The sequence below is a fragment of the Arvicola amphibius genome, chromosome 7 (assembly GCF_903992535.2).
Source record: "Arvicola amphibius chromosome 7, mArvAmp1.2, whole genome shotgun sequence".
In the NCBI taxonomy this organism is placed as follows: Eukaryota; Metazoa; Chordata; class Mammalia; order Rodentia; family Cricetidae; genus Arvicola; species Arvicola amphibius.
The window spans coordinates 105,126,100-105,140,795 of record NC_052053.1 but is presented as its reverse complement, the minus strand read 5'-3'; the positions used below and the strand labels follow the sequence as shown (position 1 = coordinate 105,140,795).

Here is a 14,696-nt window from a genome sequence, read left to right as displayed (position 1 = left end):
ATTTCTTTGTTTTACTTGCTCAACCAGTGGGGTTTTCCCCATGGTAGGCTCTGTGGTTTTGTAGCTCTTAAAACACGCCAGCGTTCTCCAAGGAAGAAGCAGTGTTTCACATGTTTTATTACACTCGTGTATACTGAGAGGCCTTTTCTTAAAACAGAGAAACATATGTTTAGTGAGTTCATGTTTCTTTAAGTACACATGGCTCTTCAGACTGGAATCCAGTGAAACAGGACTCCCATTTGAAAACCAGAGAGTGAAGGCTGCGACACAAAGTGATCAAGTGATTAGCCAGAGGCTAATAGAAATTCTGGAAAGAATGACAGATTGTATATGAGGAAGAAATATAATCTCACATTCATTGTGGCTTTTTTACAATTAAAGATCAAAAAAATAGAAAATTGCTGGAAGAGGTGCCTGTCTGAAACTCTAGAAATCTACACAGTGCCGGATTATTTCCAGCAAAAGGGACCGGTGAGCAGATGGTAAAAGTACTGAGTCGGAAGCCTGCGTTCCTTGTTTTGAGTGCACGTTTGTCTGTTTACCCGCTCCTTCTCGCGATGTATTTAAGTAGTGTCTAAGCCAGTTTCAGAGAACTCGATCCTATTTCTTCTTCTTCATTATATCACGCACATACAGTCCTTTGGAAAACAAAATGCTGTGACAGTCCAGATCTTTGAGTGGAAGAGGTTAGCGGTGACCTCCCTTCCTCTTCCCTTCCTCCTCCCTTCCTCCTCCCTTCCTCCTCCCTTCCTCCCTTCTTCCTCCTCCCTTCTTCCTCCTCCCTTCCTCCTCCCGTGCCCAGCTGCTTGTGTTTTTCCTTCTGAGAGAACAGAGCAAGGCAGAAGACATTACACATCCAGTTGTTTGTAGTAGCCACTGCTAAGGGCTTGCAGGCATGTCTCAGTGTCCCTTGGTAGGCAGCCATGTTTCTTCCGGAGGAAAAGAAATAGTCTTAAATTACAGGATATGGGTACGTGTTTTCATTGCAGAAAAGTGAGTGTTACTTACCTGTTCTAAAGTTAACTTTACCATAGGTACCTGTTATTTTACCCAAACAAACAAACAATCAAAAACAAACAATTGAGTGTGTTTAGTCTCTCCTCTTGCAAACTAGCATGTCTGTCTCATTTTTCTTAGTTAAACCATCACAGCAGAAGTAGCTGCCTTCCAACAGCTGGACTGAGAAATGCACGCTGTTCTTAAATGCTCCTTTTCATCCAGCTTCCTCCAGACTTTCATTGTTCGGGCTTGGCGTTCAGTGGTGTTCTTACTTTTTATAAGTCCAAGGAGAAAGTGGAATGTTTCCTGAAATATAAATGAGTAATAAAAGCAGTGTGCACATAGAATACACACTTCATTCTTCAAGGGCGTTTTTTTTTTTTTCGTTGAATCTTAGAGAGAGAGAGAGAGAGAGAGAGAGAGAGAAAGTGTTCAATTCATCTCTAGGGAAAAGACTGTTATACTGAAGGTCTGACTCCAGATCAACTGGGTTTCCATAAAGCTGAGTATTTAAGCTTCCCCTTCTGTATTTGCCTAAATGAGTTCTATATTTCACAACCGTATTTATGATGGAAGGCTTGCAGAATGATTTGTGTGCGAGTGTGCACAGTTACCTGTGGAGGACAGAAAAGGGTATCAGATCCCCTGGAGTTGGAGGTACAGGCAGTTGTGAGCTGCCCAGCAGTCCTGGGAGCCAAGCACTGAGCATCTCTCCAGCCCCAGAATGTGTTTTAATAACTACATGAGGAATAGTGTCATTATTAAGTGATATAAAAGCTAGTTATTTCTCATATGCTGTCAGATAAAATCTGGGTGGCAGTGCTGGCTTTGGTTTCTGTTTTGTTATTGTTATTTTGTCTTTTCATAAACATGGTTTCTCTAGGTAGCTCTTGTTGTCCTGGAACTCAATTTGTAGACAAGGATGGCCTCGAACTCACAAAGATCCACCTGCCTCTGCCTCCCAAGTGCTGGGATTAAAGGCATACGCCACCCCACCTGGTTGGCTTTGGTTTCAGATTTACACAGATGGAGTGAGGATTACAAGCTCTGTATCCTTAAGAGGCTGCATGATGCAGTGAATCAGAAGAGAGCCTAATTAAGTTATTGTTTACTGTTTAAGTATTAGGATATGTAGCAGAGAGAGGAAGAGAAAGAGGGAATTGGGTTTCTGCAAAAGACATTTCTTCCTAGTTAAATTTAAAAAAAGAGTAAGTGATCAGTTATTAATTGTACTTATTAAATAAACATGGTCTTTTTGTTTGGTTGGTTGGTTTTTGTTTTTCAAGACAGGGTTTCTCTATGTAGCCCTGGCTGTCCTGGAACTCACTCTGTAGACCAGGTTGGCCATGACCTCACAGATAGTTGCCTGCCTCTGCCTCCTGAGTGCTAGGATTAAAGGTGTGCGCAACTACTTCCTGACCCTTTAAGTTTTTATGTTTATTACTAAATCTTGTGCACTGAACAGATGAGACAATGTAAAGAGAATTTTTCAAAACTTGAAACAATTTCATTTTAAATAGCCTATTACAAAATCCCTTTTCCTCTTCAGATTTGCAGTATAAACAAAGGTCATGGGATAAATTTACCAGTTCTTCTCTACAGAGTCATTTGCCTTCATTTCTGCTATGTATGTGTTTGGCTTAGTTCATTGTGGGTTATCTTCTATATGGTGCCCTAAATCCTATGGACTTCTGTGTTTCTGAATAGATCACTCTTTGAATGGTTAAAATTCTAATAGAAATTCTCTTTGTTCTTTTGTAGCTATGTCATCTTATCTTTTAATTATTAAAACAGAGCTTCCTGCTGCTATTTCAGAATTCTTGTCTGGAGACCACAGTGGGTAAGAAGAAACGTTCCATTTATCCCTTCATTCATTCATTCATTATGTTCTATGAGGCCGTAGTGGCAATGTGGTGCCCATCCTCAGGACACTTACAGGTTCTGTGGGGTGGAACGGTAACAGAAAACACTGTGTACCTGTCCACTGACAGTCCACTGTGTCAGAGCACTGGGCTGCCAACGACTGAAGCTCCAGGCCCTTGTACTCCTTGGGAAAGGCCAAGTCAAGTCCAAATTAGCCCTTGGAGAAAAGCGAAGAAGCACCTAAGGAACTGAAAGCTGGAGGATAGTGGGGGGAGGCTCTAGACACCTAAGCTGAAGGGCCGGTGAGTCGTCTTTGCTGTCCCTTCTCAGCAGGTTGTCATGACAGAGGATATGACGACTGCAGCCACTGTGTGAGACTCATGTCAGACAGCATAAAGAACTACGGATGAGCGCTCGCTTTGCTTAGCCTTTCTTAATATATTGAACAATATCGAACCACAGCATACTTCCTTTCTCCTTTAAAAACACAGGCTCCTACAGAATAGACTGACTTAGCGCTTCTTATGGGGACGGATCCCAAGTTAATTATGTTTTTCTTCTTGATATGTATGTAGAGCAAGGAGAAAAACTTACCTTTTTTTTTTCCAGAAAAATAAACTTTAAAATAAAAATAAACTTGGATTAAACTTGTTAATTGTCCAGTTGCTCTACCCAGTTTTCAAGCCACAACTTAGTACTGCCCTGTCTCTAGCCTGGAACGTTTGGTTGGCTTTCCCCAGTAATCAGACTTATCTGGCGCACAGAGGAAAACTTCAGAATTTAGTTTTCAGCTTAGGGAAGTGGCTGCTCCTGCAGAAGCAGACAGGTGCAGATGTGTGTGTGTAAGGAAAGCGTGGTTACTTTTGATCTCAGTACGAACTGTCAAGATGTGATTAGCATGAGGGTTATAAAGTCCTTCACGATCTTCATCCTCGGAAGCTGTCCCTTGTGTTCACTTTAGAGCTCATTAGGGGCCCAGCACATGCTCACAGCTACCTCGACTTCTGTCAGCTTTGTCTGGTTGCATTTTGATAATGCCCTATGTGACAGCTAACTACTCTAGCAAGTAGCTGTGTGAAATACACTTGTTTGCATTTGCTATAAAAATATTAGGAACCACTTTTGTTACTTTGCGTATGGAGCTAGGAACTCAAGGCAACGTGATGAAAGGAAACATATGTCCCGTTCATTTCCTGCTAGTTAGCGTCGAGTCTCTAATTCCTGACCATCTAGCTTGTCATGAGTTGTAGGTTTCTTTACCTGGTGCTGCGAGGGTGCCAATGAGAGCGGGGCTTGTGGCTCCCAGACAGAGTGCTCACCTAGCATGCCCAAGGCCCTGGGTTCAATTCTCAATGCCAGAAAAAGAGAAAAACAGACAGGCATTCTGAAAGGGCTGGAGAGTTGGTTCAGCGGTTAAGAGCACCGACCTCTCACCGGAGGACCTGGGTCCAATTCCCAGCACCCACGTGGCAGCTCCCAACTGTTTATCACTCCCCTTCCAGGAGATCTGCCACCCTCATATACAGAGACATGCATGTAGGCAAAACAGCAATGCACATAAAATAATAAATAGATCATTAATAAAAGGGGGCTCTGGGTGGTGTGGTACACACCTGTATTCCCAGCACTGGGGAGGCAGAGTCAGGCAGATCTCTGTGGCTCGAGATCAACCTGGTCTACGTAGCAAGTTCCAGGACAGCCAGAGCTATTACACAGAGAAACCCTGTCTCAAAAAAAAAAAAAAAAAAAAAAAAGTGGCACCATTGACCTTACCTTTGATTATTTGCTTCCTTAACAGAGTTAAAATGATCAAATAAGATGGCACATATATATGTGCTTATATGCATATAGCACAGTGTAAATAGGAAAATGGGAACAGGGACAATGATTATGTTAAAGGTAGACTTTCCTTTTTCATGCATATTACCAGGAAGCTCAGAGTCAAACACAGATGAGCGCCGATAATCCTAATGGGTGTCCTATGTCACCTGCATTTGTCTTTGTTTTGTCTGTTTATCTTTTGTTTGGTCCCGATTTTGGTGACATCTATTAGCATTGCCTCAAGTAACTTTAGACATAGAGTGCTGGGTCGCAGAGCTGCTATTGAAACTGCGGTGTTTTGTCTGCTGAAGCATTGTTCTCTTTAAATCGAGCGCCATGCCTGCTGTCTTAGCATATGTTTTAAACAACTGAAATTAAGTCCTGTTTCAGTTGTATTAGTAAAACTTTTATATAAATGTTCTATTTCTATCACAAATGGGCTTGTGACAAGAATGCTGTCACCAATTTCCACCCACAGTGTGTTAAAATCACACATTTTTGATAACTCACATTGTTTTACATGTAGCATATTCATTTATGAAGAGACTATGATAATTGGCTACAGGGCGTTAGTCTTTGAAGCCTAACCTTGTAAAGTCAGCAGCAAATGTTGCAGCAGTGAGCGTTGCTTTTGGACAGTTTGTTACTGGATGGTGTTGCGTGGCGGTATTTTCTTACTGAGATCATGTGGTGGTGATGTTCTATTTTAGGGTTTGGTTTTCATAAGTTTCAGTTAATCTTTCATGTGTCTTTGTTGTCTGGGTTATCTGTGGATATAAGATATCTATACAAACTATAGCCCTTTATGAAGATGCTGTCGAATCACCTTGTGCTCACTGTATTCTAATTTCAAAAGTTACTATTAGAAATCTAGATTAGTAATGCTTATACCAAACTCTTATGATGCCTCTATATTTTTCCTAGAATAACTTATATATTTTTTAAATCTATAGCTGTTAAAAGTTGGGAGCTCTCTGTTAACATTTAATGGTCTTGTCAGGGGACTATGATTGACACAATTAAGTTGTCTTGCATTTGAGTTACATAATTGATATGGGATGTGAGCAAGATCCTAATTGAGAACATACGATACTCTTGTTCCATTCTATTCTAGAATGAAATTAAAGCAACTTATAAATAAATCTGGTTTTCATTTAAAAATGGAAAAAATATCTGCGTGCCAAGCATTTGCAATCCAGCTAAGGATTTATTTTCTGTGTTTCATAGTTGGAGCATTTTTATCATATAGGATTAAATCCACAGATCAAACAAGTTTTCTAGGAAGTATAAAACTTTTTATTCTAATTCTTTTGGCTTAAAGAGAATGTATATTTAGGTCACAGTAGGAAAACAGAAGTTTGGTTAGATAATTCTTTTTCCCCTCTTAGAAAAAAAATTTAAGTGCAGTAAATTTTCCTAAAATCTTGGCTTATAAAATAAATGTATTTACTGCATACTTTTAAAGACTACTTATTTGTATTCTCTGGGCTGAGGTTTAATCGCATCTGCTTTGGACTGTCTCCATTTCCAAACATAGTGCAATTGTCTGGGACATGCGTGTGAAATTCACTCAATTCCACTGTGTGTAACTATGTGGCCTTTATTGATAATGAATGATCACAAAATTGCTACTTTAATGATTGGTTTTATTAACATCAGTCAATAAGCACAAGAAATTATTTATAACCAGTCTCCAGGCTTTTTTAAAATAAATCTCTTTTTTTAAACTAAAATCATTTTCATATGAAGATTTCTTTTCTGTTTTTTTCAAGACAAGGTTTCTCTGTAGCTTTGAGGCCTGTCCTAGTACTAGCTCTTGTAGACCAGGCTGGCCTCAAACTCACAGAGATCCGCCTGCCTCTGCCTCCGAGTGCTGTGTGCCACCACTGTCCAGTTCATATTAAGATTTTAAGTTCAGTCCTAAGGAGAGAATGAGGTATGGCGTTGAAATAGATTGGAGGCATCTGAAAAATGCTGTGAACTCGAGAGTGGTAGCTGAGGCCCAGAGTGTTTGCATGGCTACTGTCATGAGCCCATGGCTCTTTATGGCTTTTGCAGACACGTGAAATGGAGAAGCTGAACTGGGTGATCTCTGAGCGCCCTCAGCCCAAGCATTCCCTAACTGTGAGTCTGATGCCTTCCCGCCCTACAATCGGGCCTGAGTCAGTCATGCTGCTCGTACAGATGGACATCAGTTCCATCTTCAGGCACACACATCAGCCCTACCTCAGGATTTTAGTGTTCCTTTAGTCCTATGCAAGGGGAAGGTTGCGGTCCTGTGGCTTAACACAAACCCTTTTATATAACTCCACCTTCCTAGTTAAAGAGTCAGTTTGGGCCAGGTGGTGGTCGCACATGTCTTTAATCCCTGATTAGGGAGGCAGATGTAGGTGGATCTCCAAGTTTGAGGCCAGCCTGGTCTACAGAACAAATTCCAGGATAGCCAGGGCTACATAGAGAAACCCCTGACTCAAAAACAGAGTCAGGTTAGTTTGTGACCATTTTTACTTTATGTTCAGAACATTGATCGCGGCCCGTACCCTCTTAGCAGACATTCAGAATACAATGCAGTGTTGTTATCCAGAGGAACAGCAGTGCTAACAGATGGAATCTGCTCGGCTTCCCTTGGGGCCATTTTTCTATTGGCACTGCAACTGTCTGGGTCTGATATCAGGTCCCAGAAGAAAAGACATTTCAGACGTAGAGCCCTGTGGGCTTGCTGCCAGTTTCAGAATTTAGTTGCCAGGTGTTTCTTAGTGAGGGCTATTTTGAGGTTCCTATTTGGCTTTTTATTCAAGGGCGACTAGAAGATGAGCCTTTTGTGTATCCGTTTGTGTGTACTATATGGTTGCTTCTGTAGTACTTTCTGCACAACAGCCTCTGAGGGCTCATGCAAGTGTGGATAGAGAGCCTCAGACCCCGCAGCGCAGAAATAGTTGTGCATCGCTTCTAGCTTCTGGTGGTGCATCTGCAAAGGATGGGAGTTAGAGCAGGACAGGGGGCTGGGGGGGGTGAGTGTGAACAGGACGGGGGAAGTGTGAACAGGATGGGGGGGGAGTGTGATCAGGACGGGGAAGTGTGAGCAGGACAAGGGAAACTGCGAGCAGGACAGGGGAAAGTGTGACCACACTGCCGCTGCTCATCTTGCTCTCCTAAAGAGGGTGTTGGTGTTGTCACTACCCAGCAGTCATGAAAGTCATGAATGAAGGGGGAGCAGAAAGGACATCCTCACAAGCCAGGGTGTGTAAAGATAGGCACCGAACAGTAAAGGCAGGCATGCTAGAAGCTAGCTCTTTAACCCAAGCAAAGGCAAGCTCTTAACTTGACAGGGCCTGGGCCGGGGGACACTGCCACCTGTTGAGAGAGAGAGAGGATGGATTATCACAGGCAGATTCTGAAGTCATCTACCAAACACTTACTAAAGGAATCCCTATTGATCTTTAATGTTTCCCAATCCCTTTCTATCCTAGATTTTATTTTCTTCATGTGGTTCAATTGTGTATGTTTTGCTGGTTTTCTTAGTTAATTGCTACATTTTGCCGGTTACTATTGCCATTCTTTTTTCAGAGAGTCCTAATTGGACAATAACATAGTAATACATATGAGCCAATTATATCATATCCTTGACTATTTTACTAATTTGATTTCAATAATCTCAGGATAGATGCGTTTAATTAGCAACTGTGATTAGATTTTTCTTCCTATATGTTTACTAGCTGTATTCCTTATATTAATTGTCTTTCACATGTGCATGCATTAAGGTTTTGAGGAATTAACTTTAATATTTAAATTTTCTATAGATGTATTAAGAAATTAAAATCATATGTGAACCTATGTATTGCTACCATATAGAAATATGCCATTTTTTTGTATTCTAAGTATATCCCTCTGACTTTAAAAATATATATTCAAAGTGTTATTTATCCCTCTCTGTACTGTAATTTGTCTTTCAGTCTTCTTCCTGTCTGTGTATGAATGTGCTTGCACATATATGAGTGTGTATGCACACGTATGTGGTGGTCAGAGAACAACCTTGAGTGTTTCTTGGGTACTGTTCACCTCTTCTCTTTTTCTTTTTAAGACAGGGTCTTTTACTGTCCTTAAACTTCCTTACAGGGCTGATCTGCCTTGCCAGCAAGCCTGCCACCACATCCCCAACACACATTAAGATAGATAGATTTATTTATTTATTTATTTTTATTTATTATGTGTAGAGTGTTCTGTATGTATGTGTGCCTACAGACCAAAAGAGGGCACCAGATCTCATTACAAATGGCTGTGAGCCACCATGTGGTTGTTCAGAATTGAACTCGGGACCTCTGGAAGAGCAGTCAGTGCTCTTAACTGCTGAGCCGTCTCTCCAGCCCCACATTAGTGTTCTTGCTCACATGGCTGATCAATTCGGCCAGCAAGCCCGCCTCCGTGTCTCCAGCATGTGCCGGGGCTCCCAGTCCTCGTTTCTTTTTTATTAACACACGTGATCTCACCACTCGCTAACCATTCTCATTCAGTAGTTTACTGTCTTTAAAGAACAGTTTAATGTTTTAAACTGGTAATTCATACTCCTTCTGAAACTCTGGAGAAGTGTAGAAAAGTATGAAGAATAAAAAAATGACTATCACCGAGAAACTATGAAGTTCCTGTCCATTTTTAATAATATCTGTATTTTTCCTCAAAACAATCAGACGACACACACATTCACTATATTTGTTTTTCCAAATTGTAGTATTAGATGTTTGTTCGCTTTCAGTTTTTACTATATTTTATGTTTTAGATTTTCATTTTTTAAAGGTTCTCAATAAATATTATTTGATAAAAATCTCTGTAACTAGGGCTGGAGAGGTGGCTCAGAGGTTAAGAGCACTGGCTGCTCTTCCAGAGGTTCTGAGTTCAAGTCCCAGCAACCACATGGTGGCTCACAACCATCTGTAATGAGATCTGGTGCCTTCTTCTGGCCTTCAGGCACACACACAGACAGAATATTGTATACATAATAAATAAATAAATCTTTTTTAAAAAAAATCTCTGTAACTATTGCTGGTGTTTCTTTGTTTTTAATAGTATTTTGTAAGTGTTGTAAGGCATAATCACATGAGGTCTCTTAGTATCTTTTGCCAAATTGCTTTTCATGAGGTAATTAATACAGTTTTAGCGATTCAAAGCCGTGTTTGGCATACCTCAGTACTCTTTGTCAACATGAATTGTTATCTTATTTTTAAGTTTTTGTTAATTTGATAATTGAAAAATGGCATCTCAATGGACATTTTTGTGTGTTTGTTTTGGTTTAGGTGTTATTTTGAGACAAGTTCTCACTATACCCCAGCCTCAAACCATTGATCTTGCCTTTGCTTCCCAACTCCTGAGATTATAGGCTTATATCAACATTATTTTAGTATATTTCCTAAATGAATATTCATGCTTAACAATAAAAGATTTTTCTGTGGAGTAGGTAGAGAGATGGCTCAGGGGTTAAGAGCCAGAGGACCCAGGTTCAATTCCCAGCACCCACGCGGCAGCTCACAATTACTGCTAACTCTATCTGGTTCCAGGGGTCTGACACCCTCACACAGGCAAAACACCAGTGCACATACAACGTAAAACAAATAAGTAAATAAACAACAAAAAGTTTTCCTAAGACTGTTTAACAAAAAAGTAGGTTTTTCGTGGTGTTTGAATAGATGTGAATGAGTCCCATGTCCCGTACCTAACACAGTATGTCTTTCCTAATAGGTCTTGGTATCTTGATGGACAGACGCTGCTGCTCATCATCTGTGTTGGCGTCGTGTTCCCTCTTTCGCTGCTCCCCAGGATAGGTGAGTGTGGAGGAACACAGGATGTTTGGGGGAGGGGCAGCGCCACAGCAAGGCTTCTCTAGAGTAGTGGCTGCCATCATTCTCAACTTGGCCTGGCTTCAGTGGCTCCGCCCTCAGCCCTGCCAAGCTAACTTATTACTTGGCTGGTGGTAGCGTTTTTGTCTGCCCCCCAGAGCATTGAGGGGCAGCCTTCCTTGCAGTGCGCTGCCAGTGGCAAGCCCGTTCCCGTTCTGCTGTGCAGCGCTGCATAATGATCTGTGACCGACGGGCCCGGGGCCCAGATACCACGCTGCACTAGAAAACATGCCCACAGTGCATGGCGCTATTTGTGAGTCAGGGTCACTTGCCTTATAAATTGCTTTTTATTTTATTGGTATTTTACAGGCTTTCTTGGCTACACAAGCAGTTTATCATTTTTCTTTATGGTGTTCTTTGCTCTTGTGGTAAGTTTAAAATACAATGCATTGCTCATTTCATCACAAAAAAGCAACTGTGTTAATGACAGCTTCTAGCTGCTTTGTGCTGGGCCCGGGAGCCCATTTTATATTGTTAAAAGCACTGTTTTGTTTTTGGAAATAATTTCGGTCACAGGATTATTCATTTTGTCCATTTTAAAGAAGCTTAAAGTAGCATTTCAAATGTAGTGTTCTGTGGTTAGCAGAGAGGGAGGCACAGCCCTCGGGTTAAGACTCTAGGTGGACTAGACCCCTGGACAGCCTAGCACTCAGAAGCAATAGGCCTGTGCCCCGTGCATTCAGCTTAACGCAGCACTGCCTGAAGCTTTGCTCCATTACTGAAATGATGGCTTCTGAGACTTGATTGCAAAGGTCCAAGGAGAAGCGGAATGTGAATGGAGTCCTATCCAGTCTGCTTACTCAGCATAAAATGCTCTCATAAACATAGTATTGGGATAAATATTTTTTTCATATGCAGAAAATATATTTTTAGTTAGCTTGTTTTTATTATATATCAGATGATAGTTTAACTTATTTTATATTTATAAAATAATTTAGCATAAGGGTAAAAGAGAATTTTAATTTATGGCCTTTTAATTCCTCTAAGAAAGGTGCATCCTTGCATATAATTTTTTAAAACTTTTTTCTTTGCACTGCAGTTTATCCTACAGTATCTAAATGTCAAACCTTGCATAGGATTAAGCATTTTTAATTTGCCAGGAATATATATATATACATATATACATATATATGTATATATATGTATATATGTATGTATGTATGTGTATATATATATATATATATATATATATATCTCCCAAGTAGCCTTTTTCTAAGGTTACTTAATTACCAATAAATTGAATCAAGGGGAAATGCCACACATAAGCACTTTATAGAGCCAGATTCCAGAGCTGTCCAACAGTCCCCAGGCTGGGATGATAGTTCAGCTGATAGTGTTTGCCTTGCCACATGAGGGTTTGCATTCAGTCCCCAGAACCTGTGTGAGCAGTTGGGCATGTGGTATCTGCCTGTGATCCCAGTGCTGGGGGAGTGGGTTCCTGGGCTTCATTGGCCAGCCACCCCAACTCATTCCCACTCGGCACACTCCAGGCCAATGAGAGATTGTCTCGGAAGCAAGATGAATGACTCCTGAAGAATTCCACCCAACGTTGACTTCCACACAGTGTGCAACCACCTACCACTACACACATGTCCACACAGCTACAGACAAACACAACCACATACACACCACACACACATGCAACCACATACCCACTATGTACGTACACATCAATCATGTCTGCATTGCATTTATCTTTAGCCAAATCATCTGAGACACAGGACGAAACAACTAAAATATGTACAAGCAACTCTTATTCCCCGCTCCTAAACATTTATTATAAGGAATGTTCTTAAGGCTAAAAATAGTTAACAGTGCTTGATTGTTTGTGGAATTCACCTACATTAAAATCATCCCTCCACCCACTCCAGTGTCATTCAAATAATGAATTGAGCATGTATTTTTTAGGTTCTGTACTTAGAGAGGAACGGTAAGTATTTTCATCGTAAGGTAATTGTTGAAAAACATCTAAATGCTTAGAAGGTATCCCACACGTACATAGAAGTGTATGGTTCTGAATTTTCTCCTCATAGTTAACAACAAGGCAAGCATGTCATAGGTAGAAGTGATTCGGTTTACACAGTCAGTAGCTTACACGGTGAAGTGTGTTGACGCAGTGTGTCCGTTGCAGTCTTTGTTTCTGTCATAGTAGATACCCTTTAATCCGGTGCAGACTTCTGCTTCAGTAGTCATATGGAAATAATTCTCCTGTGTTTATCGTGATGTTCTACAAATCATCTGCTTGGATTTCTACCCGGAAGAAGAGTTGAAATTTGACCTACAATGAGGCTGTAGATTATGTTTGTTTGTTTGTTTGTTTGTTTAGCGCTGTCTTTTGTTGCCATATGTATTACTGGTTCTGTTTCTAGTTTTTGTTTGTTTTGCGTGTGTGTGTGTGTGTGTGTGTGTCTGTGTCTGTGTGTCAGGGTTTTCCTATGTAACCCTGGCTGGCCTGACCTCACTATGTAGGCTAGGCTGGCCCAGAATCCATGTGCCCATGCCTCTGCCTCCTGAGGGCTGGAATTTAGGGTATGCTCGCTCCACCATGCTCAGCTAACTGACGTTTTTTGAAACATGTGCCGATATGTTCATTGATTATTTTTAGAGCATGTGTGTATAAGTCTGTTATGTTTATATTACATTATACAATCAGTTCAGAAAATGTTTTCTTCATTTTTTTTCTTCCTTATGGTCTTCAAGCCTTATAGACCAGTGCATTCCTACTAGTGTTCTCCCAGATCCTGGTTTTCATTCAGAAAGTTAGCATAAATTTTCCCTGAGAGTATCTAAATTTAAAAATAAATCTCAATTTAGCAGTGGCTTAAAATAGCCAAACAGATGCTTTTATCCTTTTTTTAACTTACCTTTTTGGTCACCTTGAAACAAGTCACTAGAGTCAAGAGGAGGGAGGGGCTGCTGAGAGCTCTGTAAAGGGATTTGGAAAGAATTAAAGTGGGCACTGACCTGCCGAGATGGGCAGGGCTTGAGGGCGGAAGGAGGAGGAAGGGCCTTTTGTGCGAATGCAGTATTTCTAGTGCCTAAGGTCATTTGTGTGTGTGTGTTTGTGTGTGTGTGTGTGTGTGTGTGTGTGTGTCCGTCCACATCCCCCAGAATTACCTTCTTACCCTGGAACTCTCTTCTCTTGTTGGGGGGTCTCCCCCAATCCTCACCTCTCTGTATCTCTGACCACTCATCCCACCGTGCAGATTTGAAACCAGGACAGCCCTTTGCGCAGGAATTAGCTGTAATAACAGAATTTATGTTAGTGTAAAATTAAGTTGATAATAATTCTCTCTAATAAATGAAATAGGCTATATTGTATCTTGGAGAATTTTTGCAAGAATTTTGACTTGAAGGCTTCTAAAGCAGCAGATGATCAAGGAAAAGGGGAGGGAACGATGCTCCCTTGCACCCAGAGTCTGCGCTCAGCGGTGCTGAGAGGCCCCAATGGAGGACTCTGCCTTTGGAGAGGCATCGGCAGGGCAGGGCAGGGGCGAGGGAGACAGCTCCTTTCCCTCTCACCCACACTCCATCACTTAAACTTTTCAGAAAAAAAAAAAAAAGATAATGAGCTCTTGGTTCTGGTTCTGTTCTTTTCTGTTTATGGTTAAACCTGGTTTTATGTTGCAAACGTAACCTAGAAATATGCAGTTGGTCCTTAGCCACCCACCCCGTTTGGGGTGAGATTTTAAATTAAAAGTGACTCAGGTTCACTCTTTAACTTAATCCTAAAAGTGTGTGTTTTCTTTAGATTTATCACTGTATAAAATTTTGATTGAATTTGTTAAAATCCCAAACTAGATAAGTTCCAAATAGGAATGGTATTTACTTACTGGTCTCCTGCAAAGACAAATACTTCCTTTCTTCTCTCTGCCCCTTTGTATGCTAGGATTTAGCCCGAAGCAAATATTTACAGAGTAATTATGTGCCAGCAACAGGGGCTACAATGGCAGTGTTGACACAGCCACCACCGTGGCTCTAGGAGCAGGACGGCCACAATTAAGACTCAAGTCTTGAACCTTTCATCCACATTTTCTGGGAAACACCATCCCTCCGGGTTTCTTTGTAATTTTTTTAGTTCCCTAGCTCTGCGCTCATATTCTAGCCAGCTCTCTCCACATTGAC

General features: G+C 41.0%; 1 protein-coding gene across 2 annotated transcripts in view; it reads left to right on the top strand.

Moving 5' to 3' along the window:
• The window catches only part of Slc38a6 (solute carrier family 38 member 6), a 60,523-nt gene that overhangs the window by 31,667 nt on the left and 14,160 nt on the right, over positions 1–14,696 (top strand). For both annotated transcript variants that reach the window (XM_038335883.1, XM_038335884.1), the window contains 3 exons: positions 2,761–2,839; positions 10,414–10,496; positions 10,881–10,939. In XM_038335883.1, the coding sequence (XP_038191811.1) occupies positions 2,761–2,839; positions 10,414–10,496; positions 10,881–10,939 (221 nt within the window). The remainder of the gene's footprint in view (positions 1–2,760; positions 2,840–10,413; positions 10,497–10,880; positions 10,940–14,696) is intronic.